The sequence below is a fragment of the Phodopus roborovskii genome, unplaced genomic scaffold (assembly GCF_943737965.1).
Source record: "Phodopus roborovskii unplaced genomic scaffold, PHOROB, whole genome shotgun sequence".
Taxonomy (NCBI): domain Eukaryota; kingdom Metazoa; phylum Chordata; class Mammalia; order Rodentia; family Cricetidae; genus Phodopus; species Phodopus roborovskii.
Genome location: NW_026125506.1, coordinates 6,679,328 through 6,702,968, shown reverse-complemented (window position 1 = coordinate 6,702,968; position 23,641 = coordinate 6,679,328). Strand labels below are relative to the sequence as shown.

Genomic DNA, 23,641 nt, shown 5'->3' with positions numbered 1-23,641 from the left:
CACATAATGGGGTTGGTCAGAGGACAACTTTCAGGAATGATTCTCTCCTTCTAGCATGACAGCCTCAGGGATCAAAGTCAGGTCATCAGGCTTGGCAGCAAGCACCTTTATCCACTGAGCCTTCTCCCAGACCCCGATTCCACTTTAATTAAAGTTGAATCTGCACAGATACATCTGTCTGGCTAGTGGCCCAGATCTAGATAATGATTTACGAAAACCAATTAAAAAAAAAAAAACTTAAATGTATTTTAATAAGTGACTTTTAGCACAGCCATAAATAGAAACTAGTATTTTTCCAATACACATTAAAATGAAGGCAGAGAGTGCTTGTCCATTCCCTCCTTAAAATCCACTCACAGCCAACACTCTCAGGAACCCTGGGCCTAAAGGAAAGAACTCTTAATGAGGTGGCAGGAGTTTGGGGGTTCAGGGTTCCAGACCTGCAGATGCGTTTCCCAGCTGGGTGAAGGGGGCTAGGAACATTCTAGACTTGCAGTTCTCTAAGCCATTTTTCTTCTCGGAGAGAACACAGCATCCATGTGGACAAACAGGTATTGAGAGATCCCTAGACAGGGGCTGAAGGGAGGAGACTGAGCTGGGGGATTACTGCAGCTTTAGCTTGCTACTCTGTGTGTGTGTGTGTGCGCGCGCATGTGCGTGTGTATGTGTGCGCGCGTGTGTGCGTGTGTATGTGTGCGCGCGTGTGTGCGTGTGCATGTGTGTGTGTGTGTGTGTGTGTGTGTGTGTGTGGCTGTCCATGGGGTACCTCTTCATCCACCATCAGTTGGTCCACTGCCTGTATTTCTACAGCAGGAGGCAGACAGTCAGGTGGCCATCATGCAATCTTTTCTAACTCAGGCTTCTCATCCTCAATGCCATTATTAGTGCGGACATTGCTATCAGGTTGGGCTGTTCTGTGCTTTATACCATGTTCTGTGACACCCCTGGCCTCTATCCCCCCTACACACACACACACACACACACACACACACACACACACACACACACACACACCTCTTAGCTGAAGCTAGGAAGAATGTCCCCAGACCTATGAGCAGGAAAAATTGCCCCCATTGAAAGTTCTTCATTTAATACATATTAAAGAATGCTACAGATTCCAGTGTCACAAATGTTTCTTCTACTGTGAACAAAGAACATGACAGTCCATGTCCCCTGCTAGTACCAAGGGCCCAGACATCTTTCTTCTGGGATCAAGAACACCTGCTGACATTTAAAGGTTTAAGGATTCATTTGTTGCTTCTTAGCTGTGAGACCTCGGGCAGGCCTTGGTCTCTATTTTCCCATCTGCCAAATGGGTACATTCATTCATACCTCAGGTAGCTACGGCAACATAAGAGCATCTAGTTCAGGGCTATGTCTGCTGCCAGGGCTATATGACTCCTGGGTGGAAGTTATTGCACATGACACCTCACACACATATATTACATTTGTTTATTTGGAGGACAGAGTCCAAAGTAAGAAAGTTGCAGAATAGGGAACTTAGAGTGGGTCAGTCAACTTTCCCCAGGAATTGCCAGTCCTTTCAGGGGCTGGGGGCCTGGGAACCACTGGGACAGAAGAGGGTGTGGCAAGCACACAAATGTCATCAGCCTGGGACTGGCGTAGGCACCCGCCTGGGAGAGGGTTAGAAGCCAGACTTGGTGCCTACACCCCAGGGTGTCCTGTTCCCATGGCAATGGTCCCACCAGTGACAACTCTAAATCATCCTCATTATGGTTATTATTATGATTAATAGCAGGTTGTGTAAGGCTGGCACGCTAGGGCTGCCTCCTTAAATGATGCTTTTTTCTTGAGGGTGGCAGAGCAGCTGTTTTCGGGGATCTCTATGGCTACCTCTCTGCTTCCAGTCTAAGTGGGTCTCTTCCAGTCCAGTGGAGTGTTCTGGAAAACAGCAGCTCTGGGGAACCTGACTCCAGTCAGCCCATCACATCCTGGGACTGTGATTTGAAGTATGCCTCTCCATTTGAAATCCCGTTACCGCTGTTCTACCCATTCTATAGGCTCAGGTGCATACTCAACGAATTTAAGTCCCTGTCATCTATCCCGAAGTGTTATGGCCTGGGATTGTTCCCAGACTCTCGTGCTAAAGCCTGTACTCTCACTGTGACAGTCACTAAAGGCAGGGCTTGTGGGCTCATCAAAGCAGAAGGAGGGACTACCGGGGAACGAGAAAGAGCCAGAAAGAAGGGAGACACACAAGGGGGCTAAGGCTGAGTGTGAGCAAAGTACATGACACATAGGTGTGTAAATGTCATAGTGGAACCCGCCATTTGGGACAATGAATATATGTCCGTAATTTATTCTGTCTCATGTATTAATCTTTAGACGTTTGAAATTACATTTATTAATTTATTTGTGGGAGGGGGGTTGGAGAGTGTGTGTGATGGTCAGAGTTGGTTCCCTCCTTCTACCATGTGGATCCAGGGATTGAACTCAGGCCATTAGACTAGGTCATTACCCCCCTTGCCATCTTACTAGTGCATGTACATACATACATACACACACACACACACACACACACACACACACACACACACACACATCAATATGCCAGTTATATATGTATATATACACACATATATACATAGATAATAAAATAATATATATGCATATATTAAAGACAGGGATTTTAGAGAGATAATTAAGATTAAACAAGGTCTAAACCCAGGGCCCTGAGCAGTCGGTTGTCATACTTAGAAACTAGTGGTGTGAATAGGAATGGCCCCACAGACCCATATTTTTAAATGCTTAGTTACCAGGGAGGGGAACTGTTTAAAGCATTAGAAAAATCAGGAGGTGTGGCCTTGTTAGAGAAAGTGTGTCACTGGGGATGAACTTTGAGGTTTCAAAAGCCCACAGCAGGCTCGATGCCTGGCTCTCTGTCTGAAGATCAGATGTAGCTCTCGGCTCCTTCTCCATTGCCATGTGTACCACCATGCTCCCCGCCAAGATGGTAACAGACCAAGCCTCTGATAATGTAAGCCCTCACTAAATGTTTTCTCTCTCTCCTCTCTCTCTCTCTCTCTCTCTCTCTCTCTCTCTCTCTCTCTCTCTAATAAGAGTTGTCTTGGTCATGGTGTCTCTTCACAGCAGTAGGACAGTGACTCAGACGGAAGCTGGTACCAGGGACGATGTTGCTGTGACAGACCTGGCCGTGCTATGTGCTGTAGGGACATGGAGGGCTCTGGGACTAGAACAGTGCTTGGGCACTCTGAGCAGGCACATGAGCCATCCGAGTAGGAGCATGGAAGACAGTGCTGAGGGCGATTTGAACTGTGGGGGTCCCAGCTCAAGACGTTTCAGAGGGGAAGGATGCGAGCAAGTGGCCTAGACACTGTCATTGTGACATTTCAGCAAAGACCGTGCGTGGTTGCTTTTAGTCCTTGTCCTGAAAAACCTGCCTGGCGCTAAATTGAGGAGATTTTGCTTTAACGGCCTTGAGAGATCTAGCAGATCTCTAATGTAAAGGAGCACGCTGGACAAAGACAAAGACAGAATGGACGATTTGAGGAGAAAAGGAACGCTTGGAAGTGTAATGGAGCCACTCCTGTGTTTGGGGGAGACAAAGGATTTAAAGAAAGGCCTGATCCACAGTGAAATGGAGGGAATGGTGACCTTGGGGACCCACTTCACACTCCTCAGACATGGGTACCAATTTCAGTCTTGGCCACGGTTACTATTGCTCTGATGAAACACCCTGACCAAAAACAACTTCGGTGTGTGTTGGGGGGGCGGGTTGTTCACTTGGCTTACACATCTGCATCACAGTTCATCATCAAAGGAAGTCAGGACAGGAGCTCAAGCAGGGCAGGACCCTGGAGGCAGGAGCTAATGCAGAGGCCATGGAGGGAGCTGCTCACTGGCTTGTCCCCCATGGTTTGCTCAGCCTTTCTTATGCCACCAGCCCAAGGGTAGCACCACCCACAATGGGCTGGGCCCTCCCCAATCAATCGCTAATTAAGAAAAGGCTCTACAAGCTTGCCTACAGCCTGATCTTACCGAGGCATTTTCTCAACTGAGGTTCCCTCCTCTCTGATGACTCCAACTTGTGACAAGTTGATACAAAACCAGCCAGCACAGAAACAGACCAGACTGGAGAATGTTGTCTCTTTCTCTTCCTCCATTCCTTCCTTCCTTCTCTTCTCCAAGCCCTTCTCCCCCGTCCCCCACCTATCTGATACATCACATGAGGACATAGTGAGTAGGGATCCATCTATAAGCCCGGAACACAACACTCTGCAGAAACAGGCCTTGACCTTGAAGCCCCAGAACTGTGTACTGCATCAGCACCCCACGACCTCCTACCTCCTTATAGTAACCCTGCAAATCTGAGTGGTCATTTGATGCCTGGCTGAATGGAGATGCAGACTTAGGAACTTAGGCTTCACTCCTGAAAATGGATGTGTTGCTGCCTGCAATTTCCACTGCCCTGACTCAGCCCCCACCCTCCACTCCCAGGCTGCTAACCAGGACCACAGACATTCCGTGCTCGGTCGTGTCTCCTGTCTCTGTCTTCTTGCTCCTGTTCGGCATTATTCCTGAGATTCCACTGTCTCTCCTGACATGAAATAGACATGTGTTGACAGCCAGGGTGGGGCAGAGATGGTAGGGGGCGTTGTCTGGGTAAGGCAAGAAGCCACCTTATCTCCGCTTTGGCTTGATTTCCTTCCTGGTCGGTCCACACTGGGTCCCCAGGAAGAAAAGGAGGAGAGCACCCAAGCTCCTTCCTGGTCTGCAGTGTGGCCTCAGCAATACAACAGAGTAAGGGACATAGTCATCGACTCCTGCCCCCGCCTCCCACGACAAGGAGAGCGAGCAGGTATAGATAGGTGTTACATTTTAACTGAGATGTGGTCCCGGAAGACTCACTGTTGGAGGCTCGCACCCAGCTTGTGGTATTATCGTGGGAGGCTCAACTAGGCAGAGCATAACTGGAGGAAGTAAGTCACAGGGGGTGGCTTGAGTCTTCAGGAGTGTCTTGTCCCTGGCTACTTCCTGTCTCTCATTCCCAACTTCCTGTCAGCCACGAGATGAAGAAGTTCCTCATCCACGTGGGGCCCGCCTCCATGATGACTGTCCAAATCCATGGAACTAAGCAGCCATGCTGAATCCAAGAATCTGTGAGCCGTGCTAAATCTTTCCTCCAGTAAGCTGTGCGTATTTCCTTCACCGTGAGGAACTCACTGACATCGCAGGTCACCAGGAGGGAGAGATCTAACTTTCTGACCAGTCCCAAATCAAGTTAAAGAAAACACTTGTTCAGCCTCCATTAGTCCCATGTAAATACTTGGGTTCACAGTGACGTCACCATTTGTATCCCTAACCCTACTCTGCCCCAGGGTCCCAATAAATGAGTGACTGTGACTCTCCCTGGCAAGCCAGGGACCTTGGTACTGCTGTGGGATAGAGCAGGGAAGGAGCCCTACCCAGTCTTGATCTGCTAATTTCTTCAGGGACTTGCTCTCTGCATGTATCTTTTGATCTATTTGTTTGCCTCTACTTATCTTAGTGCCATAGATAGTTCTAGATAATGGGTACATCCTATCTGGATGAGTGAGATGATACCTGAAGACAGAAACCAATGCTGCTTCCTCTATGTCACCTCACCTCCCCCCCCCCCCAGAAACAGCTCATGTCATGTTTTGTTAAATTACAAGCACTCTGACTCAAATGCAAAGGTAGCTCATAGCAGTGATAAAATCCTCCAGGAAGACAGGGAGATTGTCCCTCAAAGAAACCAGTGGTTTCTCCAGAATGGCAGAAACTGAAACACAAGGAGAGGAATCAGGGCCGGCTCCCTGCGGAGGGAGGCCATTCATTATGATGCAGGGGTTTAAGATGTGTGTGCCATGCGTGTGGTGTGTACACAGTACACACTCCAAATTAAAATTCGTGAGGGCAGACCTTCCGAGTTATAGGCTGTTTATTTGGGATCAAGCTGTTTCTCGAATGGCTGACTCAACGTGGCTGGCTCCAGGGTGAGTGGCCTCTGAGAGTTAATTACTTAAAGATGGTTAATCATTCCCTGGGTGATCCTGGGGAGGTATATGCAAATGACTGCTAATTACAACACAGCAGTACAGCTATTTGCCCCGAATCTGATGCCACTCACGGTCCTGTGCTGGATCCTGTATCCTCATGTTTTATCTCCATAAGGACCCTCCAAGTGAGGCATTTTCAAACACACAAGCAAACTCCAATTCAGAGAATATTACTTCTCATGACCGTGGTCACAGTTAAGAATGGAAGGACCCCCATCTGGCTTAGGTAGTCTGAGCTAACCACTTGCTCTTAGCTGTGTTTAGCTTGAAGCTTAGGGCTTGGTGAACCCCAACCCCTAGGGGAGGCCCCTAGGCAAAGAGGAAGGCCCTCCAGCCCGGGACAAAAAGCTCGTGAGTTTGGGGGATGTGTTAGATCTTGTGCCACACACTCAAAGGTACTGCTTCCAGGACAAGTGAGCGAGACACTAAGCTCATGAGACCAAGAGAATTACTTTGGTGACCCCCGCTGGCATGGCAGCCTATACAAAACCCTCGACAACTGTAAGCTCAAACCCTAATCTAAGCCACTCAAGACATTTGGGGTGAGCTCCTACCCCCTGAAGGTCACTTATCAAGAGCCCCTCTGGTGCCCTCTGTCCCCTCTTACCTGCCAGCCTGCAGCACCCCAGAAATGCTGAAGAGCCCGAAATCCGTGATGACCACTTTACCGTTGTCGTAGAAGACATTCTTTGATTTGAGGTCCTTGTGAAGGATGCCTTTGGCATGGAGGTAACCCATGCCCTGTAAGAGATGAGGAGACGAGGATTCACTGGAGGCAGATCCTGTACTTTCTCTGTCACCACTGCTTGGATCCCCGAGGGTGGAAAAGTATAGGGTCCACCCATGGAGCTCAGGGTTTACAAAGGTTCTTTGGGTCACAAGCCCACCATCACCCACAGACCCCTACAAAGCCATATCCATGGGGGCTGCTCTGGGGCTTTGCTGCCTCTGTTACTCGGCCCCCAGCCCCGTAGAATGACCTGAGATACTCGGGACCTTCCACAACCCCCACATCAAGAACACACAGGGAAACCCACCAGCAGTTTGGAGATTGCTTTTACTTCTTTTTGCCTTGCTGAGCAGTTACTGTGTTCTTTATTTACTCCTACAGGTCATTCCTACCACTTCTGATGGAAACTGAAAGCCTGACTGTAGACTGTAACTCAGCAGTAAGGCACCTGTCTGGAGACCCGGGACATCTTATCCGATTTCATCTAAGACAACACTAAACACCTCCATGTTTCCCGGGCCATGGAGAGACAAGATGTCTGGGTGTTCACAGGAAATTCAGGACTGCAATATGACAGTTTCTAACAGTGATGCTTTAAATCTGCAATGTCTCCCACAGATGTATGTTTTGGATGCTTGGCACCTAACCGGCATTATCTTCTTTTAGAAAGTCTTGGGAGGTGGAGCCTAGTGGAGGAAGTAGGTCGCTGTGGGCAGGCCTTTGGGGGAATGCCATCCCTGCCTATTTCCTGTCTCACTTTCTGCCTCCTGGTCTACCTTGACGTGAACCATCTCTGTCCCAGACTCCCATCATCATGAACTAGACTCTGCGACCTACCTTTCCTCCCTTCAGCTGTTTCTAGCAGAGTGATCCAGAAGTTTCTGATACTCTACCCAAGAGAGTTGAGTGGCTTATCTATACCCACTGGCCATTGCCTGTACCCAGGAACGGTGACCATGAGGTGCCCTCCAGAAAAAGTTTCAGGCAGTGTTCCTAAGGGTTGCATCTTGACATATTTGTTGTACATAACATCCAGTGTTTTTCAGACTAAATCTAATGTCTTTGAGGTCCAGACTATGGGTCTAAACCCAGACCCTGGGTCTTAGGATTCTTTGAAGGGACTGCCAGAGGAGGCTGGGTCTTTGTAAGGTCCAGGTAGGGGCCCCAGAACTCATGGTACCTTCACAATTTCTTGTGCGATCTGTCTGGTTTTGTTGACATCCAGGACAATCTTGGCATCTCTCACTACAGAGTAGAGGGTCCGTCCCTTACAGAGGCTGTAAAGCAAAAGAACAAGGTCACTCGGGGAAATGACTGGCAGTAGTGAGGGTAGCTCTCGGAGGACTGAGAGGATGTGTCACCACGACACTGATGTGACATTAATAGGCCTTGCACCGAACCCCAGAGCTGGTTCTGGGTGACAATCTGTGAAGAGGTCTTTGTGGATTCTTTTGGGGGGGATGGGATTTCGGACAGAGTTTCTATGTATTGCTTTGGAGCCTATCCTGGAACTCACTCTGCAGACCAGGCTGGCCTCGAACTCACAGAGATCTGCCTTCCTCTGCCTCCCGAGTACTGGGACTAAAGGCGTGTGCCTTTGTGGGTTCTTTAAGAATATCAGCTATGTCCTGCCACATAGATGCCTGTAAGACCCAGGTTTGGAAGTGTCTGTGGTGGTTTCATTAAGAAGGGCCCCTCAGATATTTGAATGCTTGGTCACCAGAAAGTGGGACTCTCTGAAAGCTCTAGAAGGATTAGGAGGAGTAGCCTTGTGGGAGGAAGTGTGTCACTGGAGGCGGGCTTTGAGGTTTTAAAAGCCCACGTCAGACACAGCCACACCCCAACCCCTCTGCCTACGGATCAGGATGCAGTTCTCAGGGACCACTCCAGCTCTTGCCTGCAGGCTGCCATGTTTTCTTCCACGATGAGAATAGACTGACTGCACCTCTGAATCTGTGAACATGGCCACAATTAGATGCTTTCTCTTGTAACAATTGCCTTGGGCATAGCATCTCTTCACAGCAACAGAACAGTGAATAAGACAGCTGGCCTGCCATGTCCCTCAACCTGGGGTCTCTCTCTATGTGTATGTGTGTGTATGTACAGTGCATACGTGTGTGTGCGCGTGCACGCTCGTGTGTGTGTGTGTGTGTGTGTGTGTGTGTGTGTGTGTGTGTGTGTGTAGGTGCACATGCATTTGTGTACACATGCATATGGAGGCCAGACAATAACTTTGACTGTCATTTCTCAGGTGCCAACCACTTTGGTTTTTTTGTTTTGTTTTTGTTTTTTTGTTTTTTTCTTTTTTTGAGATAGGATCTCACTAAGTGGAGACTCTCGAAGTAGGCAACTGGGAATTCACCCTTGTCTGCCTCCCTAGCGCTGAGATTATACACATCTTTTTTACATGGTTCCAGGAGGCTGAACTCAGGCAGACCCACAGCTTGTAAGGTCAGCTCTGAACCAAATGAGTCACATCTCCAGCCTCCCTCGCCCTTTTGGACACAGACTCTCACTATATAGCTCAGGCTAGCCTCATTCATGGTCCTCCTGCCCAGCCTCCTAGCTGCTGGGACTATAGGCCTGTGCCATCATGCCTGGCTCCCATCCGGCGTCTTAAAAGAGAGCTGTCACAAACCAGTAACTTCTGGGCCCTCAGACACCACTCAGACTGTGCTGTCTGCCATATGCCCCAGCTGGGAGTCCCTGTGTGGGGACCGGGATGAAGGAGCAGTAACACTGTGTCTGCTGTGCCCTGTGCATCATCTGCAAACGGTCCATTCAGTCTCTTCACCTGGGGGGGGGCGTGTCAAGAGAACAATGACACCCAATCAGGCAGCGGCTGAATGGAGGGCTCAACCCATTCACAGCCTCCTTGGGTTTACTTCAAGGACTGGTAGTTTAAGATGAATGATGGGATGAAAGGACATTGTGCAGAGGCAGCAACACCTTTTCACTCCACAGCCTGCCCGTTCCTGCATCCCAGCCTTCCTGGTGAGCTTCCCTCCCGACACACACAGAACAGGTGCTGTGAAGAGTCGCTGAAGGAATGAATGAGTGAATGAATGAAGGGATGGATGGATGAATGGATGAATGAAGGAAGGAATTCTGTATTCACTAGAGCGTCCCCGGCCGCCCAGAAGCCAGCATTGCCTAAAAGAAGTATGGGAGTCATTATGATAATTAATTTTCCGTCTCTATAAAATTAACAGCTTGAATGCATTTCTTTTCATTTCTAGCTTTATTGTTAAAGTGCTCCGGGCATGCTGTTTCCTCCTCTGGTGTTTGTTCAACCTCTTTTTCAAGCTACACTTGTACTCCTGGGGTAGAATGAGCTGGTACTGGAGGAATCCCAGTTCAAATCCCAGCTCGGAGTCTTGCTTACTGTAACCTCTTGGGATGGCTCCTCAGGCTCTCTGGTCTAGAGCTTCCTCGTGTATCAAAGCAAACCTACTTTGTAGATTAATGTATGGACCGAAGGAGGTCAAGTCCAACCTGGTGTCTGGAATGTGAAGGGAGATCCAGCCATGTGACCCTGAGTACTCCTGACAAGTAAGTTATCTTCTCCATCACAAAATGGGGGTGGTACTTCCTGCCTTGCCAGAACTCAGGTATGCACAAATGTAGGCATGGATCCCTGCACAACACACAGTAGGTCCACATAGCCTTTGCAATCAATAAAAACGGTGAACATGCACATGTACAAATGGAGAAATGACGTATTCCTCTGTGCATCGCTTCTGACTGCCTCTGTCTACCAACCTATCTCACTAGTGTGTACATCTGTCTGTCCATCCATCCATCTATCCGTCCGTCCGTCCGTCCGTCCGTCCATCCATCCATCCACTCACCATCCCAAACGCTACCTAGAGCCATGATCTTCTATGAGGATTTGTTTCTTCACCTGCATAGGGCGAGGGTTCCAAGAGAGCTGACTCACTCACAAGCGGTTTGATTCACTCCTCCAAGGTCGCCCAGCACACAGGCAGTCTAAGATGACTCAAGGCTGCCCCCTCTTTGCAGCACAGCAGCAAGTTGGCCTAGCCTCTGCAACAGAGGTGGAGGAAGGGCTGGCCCAGCAAGCCAATTTTGCTCTGTTGACATTTACGTATCAGAGATGGAAGACGGTGGGTGGATTCCCTCCCCCGGATACCTCATTCTCCAGTGGCCACCTACACTCATCACAGACCAGAGCTCTCCCTGAGACACAAGGAAGAGCAAATAATTGCACCAGACTCCAAGACTCCCGGCATCTACAGCCTCGGGTAGCCATGAGAAACCCCCATCCTTGTTCATATTCCTTCTTGGTCACCATGGAGAATGCCTGCTTCCTGTCTTCACTATGTTAAGTTACCTGGGGCTGCTGACCACGTAACACTACTTGCCAGAGAGTGGACACCGGCGCAGCTATGATTTGGCTCATCTACAACAGCCAAACATGCAGATAATGCTGGATACATGCCCAGCAGACACACATACCCACACTAACCCTCAAATACGAGTTACAGTATCATAAAATCCTAATGGCAATGCTTCTGCATTTGTCCCAGAGTAGGAGCAATCTGTAGGAGCTGAAATAACCGCAGCCTCCCTCCACCTGGCTCTTACCCTGACGCCCTTGACCTCAGTGTGATACTGTGATGGCAGCGAGAGGTGAGAACCAACAGAGGGGCTGGATGAGGGGAGAGGGCCCTCAGAGAGGCTCACCCAGAGCGTTCATTCGGTGACTTTACACCACGCCAGAACACAGCGTGAAGGTGGCAGAGTGTAACATGATGAGTCCTTGCCAAAGCGGGACTGTGCTGGCCTCCTAGTCTCAGACTTCAGCCTCCACACAGATGACTAAGTTTCTCTTCTTTATAAGTTACCTGGTCCACGGCAGTTTGTCATTTTTTCCTCTTCTGCATTCGTATAGGAATCCAGCTTGCGTGTGCTATGTAGGCACTCTGCTGCTGAGCTGCAACCCCAGCCCTAGGATTTTGAGGAGATGTCTCTCTGAGTAGCCCAGGCTGGCCTGGAACTCCAGATCCTCCTACCTCAACCCCCCTCCCCCAAAGTGCTGTCATTACAGAAGAGCACAACCACACTTGGTTGAGCGTGGCCTTTGAAAGCTCTCCACGGGTATTCATTTTCTGTGCCTTTCTCCTTCCGCCGGGCATAGCATCCTTGGGCTCATCACTGGTGTTGCAAATGGAACACCAAAAAGCCTCCTGCCTGTTCACCAGAAGACTCGGGTCGGTTCCCTGTTGTTCTAGTTCCATTTTGGTGGCTGTGACTCCCTTTATCTTGCTGACAATTCCAGGTCACAGTCCATCACAGAGCAGTGGTCAGGAAGGAAGGAGGTCACGCCATACCCGCCACCATGAGTGGAAAGAGGAGAAACACATCTTGCTAGCTACTCAAGTCTCTGTACTCTTATACAGTCCAGGGCCCAGCCTGGGGGTAGACCACTTTCACGGTGGACTTTCCCACCTCAACCAACAATCAAGGTAACCCCCACTGACATGCCCATAGGCCAACCTGACATGGACAGCCCCTCATTGTCACTTTCTTCCCAGGTGAGTCTAGGTTGTATCAAGTTGACAGTTACAACTAACCAGCATTCATATCTTGGCCAATGCAGGGAAGAACATGGGTGTGTAGATGTCTCTCCTCTGTTTGGAGCTGGCATTAGGACCCAGGCTCCTTAGATCAGGCCCTTGTGCTCTGGGGGCCCATCCTTTGCTACACAGCATCTTCCTCTGAGACCCTGGTGCACATAGATCTTCAGTAAGTACAGCTGTGACATCTCTACCAATATCATCAAAGGCAATGAAGATTAATGGGGGCTGCTGTGCTCAGGAGAGTTAGTCTGGAGGTCAGGAGAAGGTGCTTCACAGTAGCTCATAGGTTTAACTGGTTCTCCTTTAGTGTATGAGGCAGTGTATATACAAGTGTGTGTGCACGCACACACGCACACTCACACACACACACACACAAACACACACACACACACACACCTTGGTATCTCTCTGAGTAACAAAATGGTTTCTCCACAAAGACTAGGGCTTTGCCTTCTCTACAGGCTACTCCACCTCCTCCAGCCTGGCCTCTGGCAAGAGCCCCAAGGCTGCCTTGAACTTTTTATCCAAGAAGTACAGCAAGCCTTTAGACAAGATGACCCTGGGGTGGAAAATCTGTGTTGTGAGCCAGCCTACCATGGGCTTATCAGAAATGAGGCAAGCCCATCCAGCAAGTCTCTGTCCAAATAGTCTCCTTTGACACAGACAGTAGCCACGACAGAGGCTGGCTTTCTCTCTTTGTGCCTGACTGCTCACCAGCAAGCCCAAGGGACCCAGAACATGAGAGAGAGAGAGAGAGAGAGAGAGAGAGAGAGAGAGAGAGAGAGAGAGAGAGAGAGAGAGAGAGAGAGAGAGAGAGATGGTCTTTTAGGGGGAACCACCTCTTAAGGCTAACACAGTAATCCACAAACGAGTGTCCCATTGAGTGGCATCCATTGAAGCAAAAGGGCGTTGTGGACATGACTGATTTAGGGTTAGGAGATAGGACAATCCTGAATCATCATGGTGGCTCCATAGGAGAGAGAAGGCAGAGGCAGCTCTGAGAGTGGAGGGGGCCATGGAAACGCATCACAAAGCTAGACCACCAGACCAGACCATTCTGGAGAACGGCTATAGTGCAAGCAGCCAGAGAAACAGGAAGAGGGTATCTCCCCAGGAGCTCCTGGGAGAGCATAGCCCTGTCCAAACTGGGATTCTAACTCAGAGAGTCCCAGGAGTCTAACTCAGGGAGTCCCATTTGAACATCTGATTTCCAAAATGGATGTTTTTAAATACTACTTCAATTTCTGTGTTTCTGGATACTTGCTACAGCAGCTATGAGACACTAATCCAGTAAGCAGTCGGTACTGATCCATGACACCATGCAGGTAGGGCCTCCGTCCAGGGCATGGACTGCTTGAATGATGACTCTGAGCCATTGAGTCACCGGGGATATATGTGGTTCGGGTGATCAAGTGCTTCCTTGTAGAAGGTCACTCTGGGGAGGCCACCTTGTCACTGAGAACTTAGTGAAGAAGCCAGGCACATAAGAAACGTGGTGGGAAGAGTCCCAGCTGCTGTCCCAGTCAATGCAAAACCCCAAGATAGGACTCCATGTAGGGTGCTTGAGTCACCCGGTCAAGGACAGACTCCCAAGAGCTTGTCTCAGTGTTTGTCTTTCCAAGCTAGGCAGAAACTTCCCAGGCTCCAACTTGAGCTCCCAGGGAAGTTGGTTTTGTAAAAATCAATTGTTATTTTTAAAGCTCTCCAGCTGTCAGGGAGATTTACAAATGCCTACTGTTCACTCGACTCAGCATCCTCACCCCAACTTTGCAACACTCAGGTCCCACTTAATTGTCCCATGCTCTTTCTCCCCTCCCCTGAGCCAACAAATCATATTCCGAGCGACAAGTTGCACATCCCATCAAATTCTGGCCTTGGGCAATCTTCAACTTCCAAGTCCTCCATGAATCTAACACTGAAGATATTAAACCTCAGGACTCTGGGAGCTTATAATAATAATAAAAAAATTTGCCAGGTTAGCTGCTTATAAAAATGGGAAGGGCCAGCAGTTTGTCAACTGCTTGACCCAGCGTGTTCCTGGGAAATGAAGAATTATGGAGTTCCATTAAGAAAGGGCTTGCTTGGAGTGGTAGGCTCACGTGCAAGCAGGGCAAGGAAACAATAGTGCTGAAATGAGCTGAGGCTAGACCCCAGGGGGAAAGGATCTTGGCTTTGCATGTGGGGGCCGAGTGTTGTGAGGTATCCATGTACATGGAGGTAGAAATTGACATGAAGTGTCATTCCTAATTGGTCTCCACTGTATGTTTTGAGGCACTGATTTGGCTGACTCAGCTAGCAAATGAGCTGCAGGGATCCATCTGTCTCCGCCTCCTGGGCGCTGAGTTCCAGATGTGTATGGATTCTTACACAGTTGCTATGGATCCAAACTTGGGTTCTTACACTTCTGTAGTAAACGGGTTCTCCTCCACTGGTCCATCTCCCAGACCCTGGAGCTTGGCTTCTGATAATTCAGCTCTGCCATGCTGACCCACCAAACCCTGTTGCAGACTCAGAGGGGACAGACAGGAAGAGGGAAACACGCATTCTCTGGGGTCTTTCTCTGTTGTCTCTCTTCCTAGGGCTGGATCTGAGATTTCTGCCAAGGGGCCAGAAGTTGGCTGCTAACCAAGTGTTCCTTATGAAGTCTCCCCCAAGAAGTCAGTAGCATCCTGTTTGGGGGGGACAGTTATCTTTGAGGGTTACCTAGGGTGTCAGGGACAAGGCAGAGGCTCCCAGGCAACTTTCATTAGCTGAATCATGTCATTCACAGTGTGTGTGTGTGTGTCTGTGTGTGTGTGTCTGTGTGTGTGTGTGTGTGTGTCTGTGTGTGTGTGTGTGTGTGTGTGTGTGTGTGTGTGGCCAGAGGATAAGCTCTGGTGTGGTTCCTCAGAGTTACCCACTTCCTTTAAAAAAGTTTTCATTCACTCTTCCCTTTTTCCTCCCTCACTGAGACCTGGACCTCACCCTTTATGTTAGGCTAGCTGGCCAGCAAGCCCCAGGGATCCCTGTCTCTGCCTCCTAGCAGGCATACCACACCTGGCTTTTCCCACGGGTTCACAGGGGTCTTATTCAAGTCCTCATGCCTGCCAGGGTAGACGCTTTACTGCCTGAGGTAGCCCCCAGCTCCGCGGAATGCTTTTCCTGGATCTCTCTGAGGTGCTATGACTATTCCTGAGGGACGGATCGGGGAAACAGAGGCAGTAAGCCCAGCTAGTTCAGAGCATACACTTCAGAAAGGGAAGCTCTGGAAAAACTGTCCTGGGTTTCCAGAGTGTGTGATCTTAAGCAACTCATCAGAAATCTCTGGAAGCAATGGTGCTCTATGAACTGGGGGACAGGTTGGAGGGTTGCTGGGGTGATGGTGACACCCACCAGGGGACCACAGGCTTTGAGCTTCTATTCTTTTTATTATGAGGTGTGCTTGCTCAGTGTGAACACCCTCTCCTGGGCACACATCAGAGATGAAATGAGGTAAAGCAGTGGTCTCCATTATCTGGAGGCTTTCCTGACAAGCCACAGAGATTCGTGTACCATCATCCTGTGGCAGGGATGCTATTTACAAAGGACACGTTTGTGTACAGGAAGCAGGATTCCTCTCACTACCATGGTAGGTAACAGGCTCTGGATCTGAGTCTGTACCTTGATTCTTCACATCTTTCTAAGAGCTCTGGGGAAGGGTGCTTTCACAGAGGAGCAGTCCCCTGGTTTTGAGATCATTGCCCCGGGAACCACGTTCTTCCACTGAGCTCAGGGGAGACAACCTTCCTACCGTGGCCACTGTGAAGTCGTCCAGCACAGCTGGGAGGTGGGGATTGCTCCACAGGTGGGGACATGTGGCGGAGCAGATTCAGAAGCAGAGTGCTCTGGCTGTAACCAGGGGTGGACATCCCCTTCCAGGTCTGACTCTTTTATCTGTCCCCTAAGTCATAAGGCCCAGTGCACGGGGCTGGGGAGAGCAGGGTACACCACCAACATAGGTTTTAAGTGTTCTGTCTTAACACGGGCTCTACACTTCCTGTCCCCCACCCCATCAGGTACCACAGATGACCAGAGGGCCAGACAGATGTTGACCCTGTTCCCCTCCAGGGCTGGACATGGAACTTCTGTGAGCACATGTCATCAGTCAGGGTCAAACTTCTTTTTCATCCAAACAGTAAGCTGAACCACTTTTTTTTTTTAATGTATACATCTCTCACCTAATTTATATGCATTGAAAACCGGCGAAGAGGATGGATCGTGGAGTATTGGCAGCGTTATCTCTGAGTGCTGGGACCTAGGGCTTTGCACATTTTCTGTCAGCTTATCACTCCTTTCTAATTTCTCTCCAATCAACTCGTGTTACTTTTGTAAATTGAGAAAGGGGAAAGGAGGGGAGAGGGAGGAGGGGCTCCGAGTCAGATGGAAGTGAGACCTGATGCATGTGTTTGTTCTCTGCAGCGAGTTTGGAAAATACTGAGCCGATGAGAAACACAGAGTCAAAGCACAGAGCACAGCATGAGCCGAGCTCCTGCTCCAAGCAGTTCGGTGTGTTCACTGTCTGGTGACCTGGTTTTGCAAATTCTGGGCACATGGCAAACATGTGCATCCCAGAAAGTCAAACGACGTGTCTCCCCTGGAAAAGTTTAGTCCCGTGTGTGTGTGTGTGTGTGTGTGTGTGTGTGTGTGTGTGTGTGTGTGTGTGTGTTGGGGATGCATGCTGTGGTATGTATGTGGAGGTCAGAGGGGCTAATGACTTACTTGGAATTTGGAATACATCCTGCATCAGGACCCGGGGGGAATGGAGGCTGGGTCCACTTTGCCCTGAGCCTCCCAGCCCTCTGCTCACACTGCTCCAGGGAGTAGTATGCAGGAATTTAGGAAAAGTGAAAACACCTAGGCCTGTACAGAGTTACCAACCACAGCCTGAGGGTCTTATCTAGCCCAGTGCCTGTTCTATGGCCAGTGGTATTGACATCTTTAATACTTGAAAATGGTCCAGAAGGCGTATGTCTTGTGACGTTGTGAAATGTGACTGTCTTTGTCCCTAACGAAATCTGGATCTCAGCCACACTGGGTTTGTAGTTGGAGTCAGTGGGATGAGTCCAGCACCCATGTCCCCCTGCTTCCTGACTATTAGATGCAACTTGGAACTGAGGGCAAAAAACAAACAAAAACCAAACCAAAACGACAATAATAAACCTTCCTTCTTTGGTTTGCTTTTTTGTCTTGGGGTGGTTTTTTTGTTTGTTTATTTGTTTTTGTCACAGCAGCGAGCCAAGGTGCAATTAGTACCTCTGATTTGTGTTCCTACCATGCTACTATGATACAGATACACTTGGCCTCATCAGACCAAGGGCTGCCCCCACCTTGAGCTTGAACACGAATAAACCATCCTCTGTTTTCATGAGGATCCCGTGTTACAGTGATGCTAATCTGACTAACATGCTTGTATAGGTAAGTTCTTGTATGCCCCATGCCACAGTCTACATGTACAGAGGTCTTGCATGTCCTTACATGTGTAGTTAGTTGCATGCTCATGACTGGAGTCAGGGATCTTCAGGGCAAGGCCAGAACTGGCCTCTTACCCTTGGAGAATGCTGTTTCTGCCTGCGGTGCCCCCCAAAACCAATGAGTTTCAAACTGTCAGTTGGGGTTGCTATTGGCAGGGGGAATACTGGGAATTGTAGTGGCTGTTAATGGACGGAGTGTTGAAGGACATGGGATGATGGGATGGGAGTTAGGCTGTCTGTTAACGGACGGAGTGCTTACTTCCTTAAGGTTTTGAAATGTTTTAAATTCACATATTAGTACAATTTTCTACGTGCACAAAAAGCCACTGAGCTACATAATAAACTGTACCCGCCCAATGAGCAAACTATGGGATGCAAACACTGTGTGAGTTCCTGAGCTTAATGAGCTCAGGAAAAGGGAAGTCACAGAAATCCCTCAGTTGCATTGTGCTGGGAAAGGGGGGGAATAAGACAAGCCACAGCATCGTCCAGGCAGGGAGGGTCTCCCACAGACTGTGCAACCCCTGCTCTGCCCCCTGTGCAGCAAACACCTGTGCTCTGTCCCTCAAAGCCTCACCAGAGGGCCTTGAGGTAACCAACGAGGGCCAGGGTGGCAATGCCAGGCTGGATCATGGAGGGAAAACAAATCCACAACCCCAATAGAAATGGAGACAAATCGGGAGCTGGGGGACTCTGCAAAAAGGAGCATTCGCTTTCAGGGGAAACGGAAAAGGGACTGGACAGGAGACCGGGCCTCTGGGAGTAGGGGTGGGGAGGCAGTCACAACCAGGGACAAGAAACGTAGAATTCGGAGTCAGGCACAACCAGGTCCCAGGATCAATGTGGATGTTCTTTAACTGTAAGCACCAGGGAGGAGTTGATTGTGAAACTCTTATATGGATACTACAGTATTAATCTCCACCAAACCCTGCTCCAGGCTGCTATCCCTGCCCCGCCCCCTCCCCCTCCACATTGTTCCTGCTTATGCAGAGTCATGTTAATTGCTCCAGCCAATCAAAAGGCCTGACACTTTACAGTTGGGGAATTTAAAGCCCGTCGGGACCAAGGAGGCTCTGTGATGACACACAGCATCACGGGATTACATAGACCAGTTGCCTGAACAACCACAGGGAGAACAGCCCAACCTAGAGCTGACTTCAGTGAGTGAGCTACTATGTTAAGGGACAGTTTTTCACGGGCCTTTGTCTGTGCAGCTTGCTGTATCCTACCCTGACTAAAAGATAGGTGACGACCAGAGAAGATGGCTTAACGAGTAAAGGCACCTGCTGCCAAGTCTGATGACCTAAGTCCAATTGGCAGGGACCACACACACACACACACACACACACACACACACACACACACACACAATCTCCATAGCTTGTCTTCTGACCTCCATGCAAATGCCATGACATATGAGTGCCCACAGATACAAAGCCAGTAAATGAAATGTATAATAATTCTAATAGACGCGCAAAGAGATGGGAGTATAGACGACTCTCAATAAATACTGGCTACGGTAGATTAGTGAATCTCAAATTCCTAGATGAATTGAGGCCATGAGAGGCAAGCAGAGAAAGAACATGAGCCAGTTCAACAAAGATGCTGTGGTTGGGTCAATCTTTGCAAGAAGGATTCCTGGAGAAACTCGATTCCCTTGGCACGGGATTGTATTTTCTTCGTGTTTAAGAAACATTTTTTTTTCCACAAATGCTCATGGACATTTCCATCTGTACAAAACCAGGCTGTGGGATGGCTTTGAAAGAACTACAGGCAAATGGGAATCTCTGCTTGGTGAGATTCAGTTTCTTTTCTTTTTTCTTCTTCTTCTTAATAGCTTTCTCTAGTTTGTCCCAGATAGCAAGCCAGTCACTGTGAGGATGTGACCTTCCCTCCCCCATCATTTAAAAACAGAAGATAAGTGCTCAGGGAGATTAGAGACAAGGGGTGCTGCACCCCAAAAGACTGCCACATTTCTCACAGGCAAGATGAAAAAAAAAACTTGTAATCCCTATTACGAATATTTCCATTAGCTGCCAAGCTTCACCTTCTTAATCTGTTCTCATCGAAAGTCCTGTCAGTCCCCAAAAACCCAATTTAGAAGGTGCAGGAACAAAATGTAAGCCTTTGCCAATTTCTCAGAGACCAGTGAAATCACAAGTCAAGTTCATGTGAGCTTTTTTTCTCCTTAAGCTCTCAACTCCAGGGCACTTGAGAGAATTATTTTCCGATGTTTGCCTTGGTAATCTTGCCTGCCCCCACACCCCCCACCTCTGGCAAATCCCACAGACACTCCAGCTTCTATGCAACTTGGAGAATGGAGACCCGGGGTTCCCAAGCAATGGGCAGCCACTTTTGCTATGGAAGTTATGTGTGAATTTGGTGCTGCCTGGCGGTTTAAAGTGGAAGGGACCCTAGCCTGGGCCAGGTTATACACAAGAAGAGTCAGAGCCAACAAGAATGCTTATTCCTCACCATTCAGGTCCAGAGCCCTGGCCCCAGTTCCTTGATTGTTAAATTACCATATCATGTCAGTCACAGTCAGATGGATCAGTGTGGCTGGCCGCACAGGGAAAATAAAAGCGCAGGGTCTGACCCTCAAGTAATGGGTGCCACCCCTTGCCCCCAATGCACAGTCCAGGTGTTCTGCTTCTATAACCCTGGCTTTTCATGAGATCACTGCCAGCCCTTGAAGTGGAGCTATGCTTCTGGGGAAGAATTCTAGGAAGGAGATGCTTTTCAGAGCCTGGTGTGTAAAACGGGGTCAGTGTCGGCAGTCACATGTCAGGATAGCTGTGAATATTCTATGGCACAGCTTGGGTAATGAGTATCGAGACATCAGCCACTCTTCTTTGTACATCCATGTGCATGCATGTGCATATGTGTGTGCACTTGTGTGTGTGTGCATGTGTATGTATGTGTGCATGCATGTTTGTGCGTTTATGTGTATGTGTGCATGTATGTGTGCATGCATGCTTGTGTGTGTGTGTATGTGTGTGTGTGTGTGTGTGTGTGTGTGTGTGTACACATGGGAGCTTGGGAGCTTGTGTGTATGGAAAGCAGGCGTCAACACTAGGTATCTTCCTCAGTTGCTCCCTGTCTTATTTTTTGAGGCATCTCTCATTGTACCAGGAGCACCTCCCACATTAGCTAGAATGTCTAGTGGACAAGCTACAGGGACCCTCACGCCTCCACTTCCCTAGCTCTGGAACTACAGGCACATGTTGCTGTGCTTGGCTTTTATGCAAATTCTGGGGACCCAAACTTAGGTCCTTATGCTTGCAGACAAACACTTTACTGACTGAGCCAACTCCCAGGTCCCCAACACTTTCCATTCTTATGAAATCACCCAGGACTTTGGCGCTTTATGATACACCTCCCAGTTGGCACCATTTAGTCCCAACGGACCACAGCTGTCCCTCTGGTCCCGAGATCCCACCCTACAGATGGTAAACTCTGCAGATGCTCTCTGATGCAAAACCACACGGCATCAGTGTATGACATCTGCACATGGTCCTGAAGGTCCTGCATCCTTTTAAATCATCTCTAGATAGTTCACATAGCAACATCTCTAGCACATAGAGGCATTGACTCTCTGTAACGTGAATGTTCTAAAAGTAGCTCTCGTACCATACATAGCATTTAGGGAGAAGAGAAAACAAAAGCTCATCCATGTCCAGCTCAGACACAAACATGGCCGATTTAACGTCACACAGTGAGACACAGAACATTAGATGGAGGCCTGAGGGGAACCTGAGGATCAAGAGATGTGGCCCCAGCTGACATGTTATGATCACTCCACTCAGATGGATTCAGTGTACTATCTGCTGTGCAGTCAATTCCAACATTTGTCTTTGGAACTTTCTAGAATTCAACCCCAACTATCTTTCCATCCCTAGTTGGTTGACCTGGCAGATATGAATCTTTGCATAACACAAGCCATTCTCTCTCCCCTTCTTTAGCTGCTACGGTGGTTTCAATAGGACGCCCTTCCCCACCCCATCCCATCTCATGCATTTGAACATTTAGTCCCCAGTTGGTGACACTGTCTGGGTAGACTTGGGAACAGTGGCTTTACTGGAGTAAGTACATCACCTCAGTGCTGTGTGAGTTTAAACATCAGTGTCTTTCTAGTTCCCTCTCTGTTTCCTGCTTATGGGTCACATATACCATCAGCTTCCCTCTCCTACCTGCTGCTGGCTGCCAAGCTTCCCTGCCATGACTGACTCTTAATCTGCAACTGCAAGCCTGAATGAGCTCCTCTTAGGAACTGTCTCAGCCCGGTGTTTTACTACAGCAAGAGAAGAGGAACCAATACAACCTCCCATTTCTTTCAAAATGCCTCGTGCCTCCATGGCCATCCCGCCAGGATCCATCGCTTTATCTGGCTGTGGCCAAATGCCCAACAGAAGCAGGTTAATGCAGGAGAGATTTATTTTGGCTGATAATTGGGGGGGGGCGTGGTTCATCTGGCAGGCACAGGGAACAAATGGTCACATTTCTGACAATCGGCAGAGAGCAGGAAGCAGGGTCAGGCTATGGTCTTCAAGCCCCGCCCCACCCCTGCCCCCCCACCCCCCCCACCCCCGCCAGCATGGAGCCAGACATGTCCACAAAGTTCCTCACATTCCAGCCAGCTGCATGACCTCCAAGTTTCTCACCCTTCAGCCAGGGACCAAGTATCCCAACTCCTGAACCTATTCAAGGGACATTACAGAATCAGACTCTAACGTTATCTTTTCTCGTTATCTTCTGTTCACCCTTTGTGCACCTTGACCCCAAACTTCCTTTCTGGCATAGCAGTTTCTGGAGGTTTCTTCTACTTTCCTTTGCCCTTGACTGTGAGACTTCTAGGTGTGTCTTAGAAGGCACTGTGATTCCCGACCCAGGTCCCTTCCCTGACTGAGCAGGAGATTGTCTGGATAAGCAGATGAATGGACATACACATTGATTAACAACACCATTTCTGAACCTTTTGATTGGGGGGGACACACATCCTGATCACCTACAGCCAGGGAAGAATCTGCAAATCATTATACCTGCTGCCAATATCAGGCCTCAGAAAAGGTCTTCTCTATCAAAATTAAGAGCGAAATGTCAGGGTTCTTGGATGCAATTTCATGAATTATTTCATGCAGGCAGCCTGGAAGAATTAGTCTGAGGTCTTTTATTGGTTTTCTAGGTTATATGTTAACATTCCTCTCGGCTGCCTGAAAAATGACATTTTTTTTTTCTCCTGAGCCAATATCATCTCTCTTCCCACTTAGCAAACATGGCTGTTTTCTTTCCTGGGTTGCCAGCTTCAGGCTGGAGCTTCAGTTCTGCCATTCACATTATGAGTATCTGTTTGCTCCCAAGATTAAGAAATCTCTTCATTGTGGTCATAGAAACTTGATTTGTGCCACTCACAAGCCTGGCTGTGGCTTCCCAGAAAAAGTACATCTGGAGGATAGGAAAGAGTCTATGGTATGTGGTGTGTGTGTGTGTGTGTGTGTGTGTGTGTGTGTGTGTGTGTGTGTGTGTAATCTTTCAATGAGAGAGAATCAGACATCAGACTTCCTTCTGCAGGAGAATAGAGGCCCAGCGTGATGTGGGCTCAGTCAATTGTGCAGCAAGGGGCCTAAGCATGTCATTTAACCTTTCTGAGCCTCAGCTTCCCGGCCTGCAATGTCAGGACAACAATACTATGCATGTGAGGAATCGGGATGTAACCAAGTGACTGCTAAGCCCTCCATTGGATGCTGCATTGTCTGTGTG

General features: G+C 48.8%; 1 protein-coding gene across 1 annotated transcript in view; it reads right to left on the bottom strand.

Annotated features, from left to right (window-relative positions):
• Nucleotides 1–23,641, bottom strand: part of Ksr2 (kinase suppressor of ras 2) — a 313,418-nt gene that overhangs the window by 11,905 nt on the left and 277,872 nt on the right. Inside the window, exons 15-16 of the mRNA XM_051176529.1 lie at nucleotides 7,973–8,069; nucleotides 6,670–6,803 (exon numbers count right to left, since the gene is read on the bottom strand). Of these exons, the coding sequence (XP_051032486.1) occupies nucleotides 6,670–6,803; nucleotides 7,973–8,069 (231 nt within the window). The remainder of the gene's footprint in view (nucleotides 1–6,669; nucleotides 6,804–7,972; nucleotides 8,070–23,641) is intronic.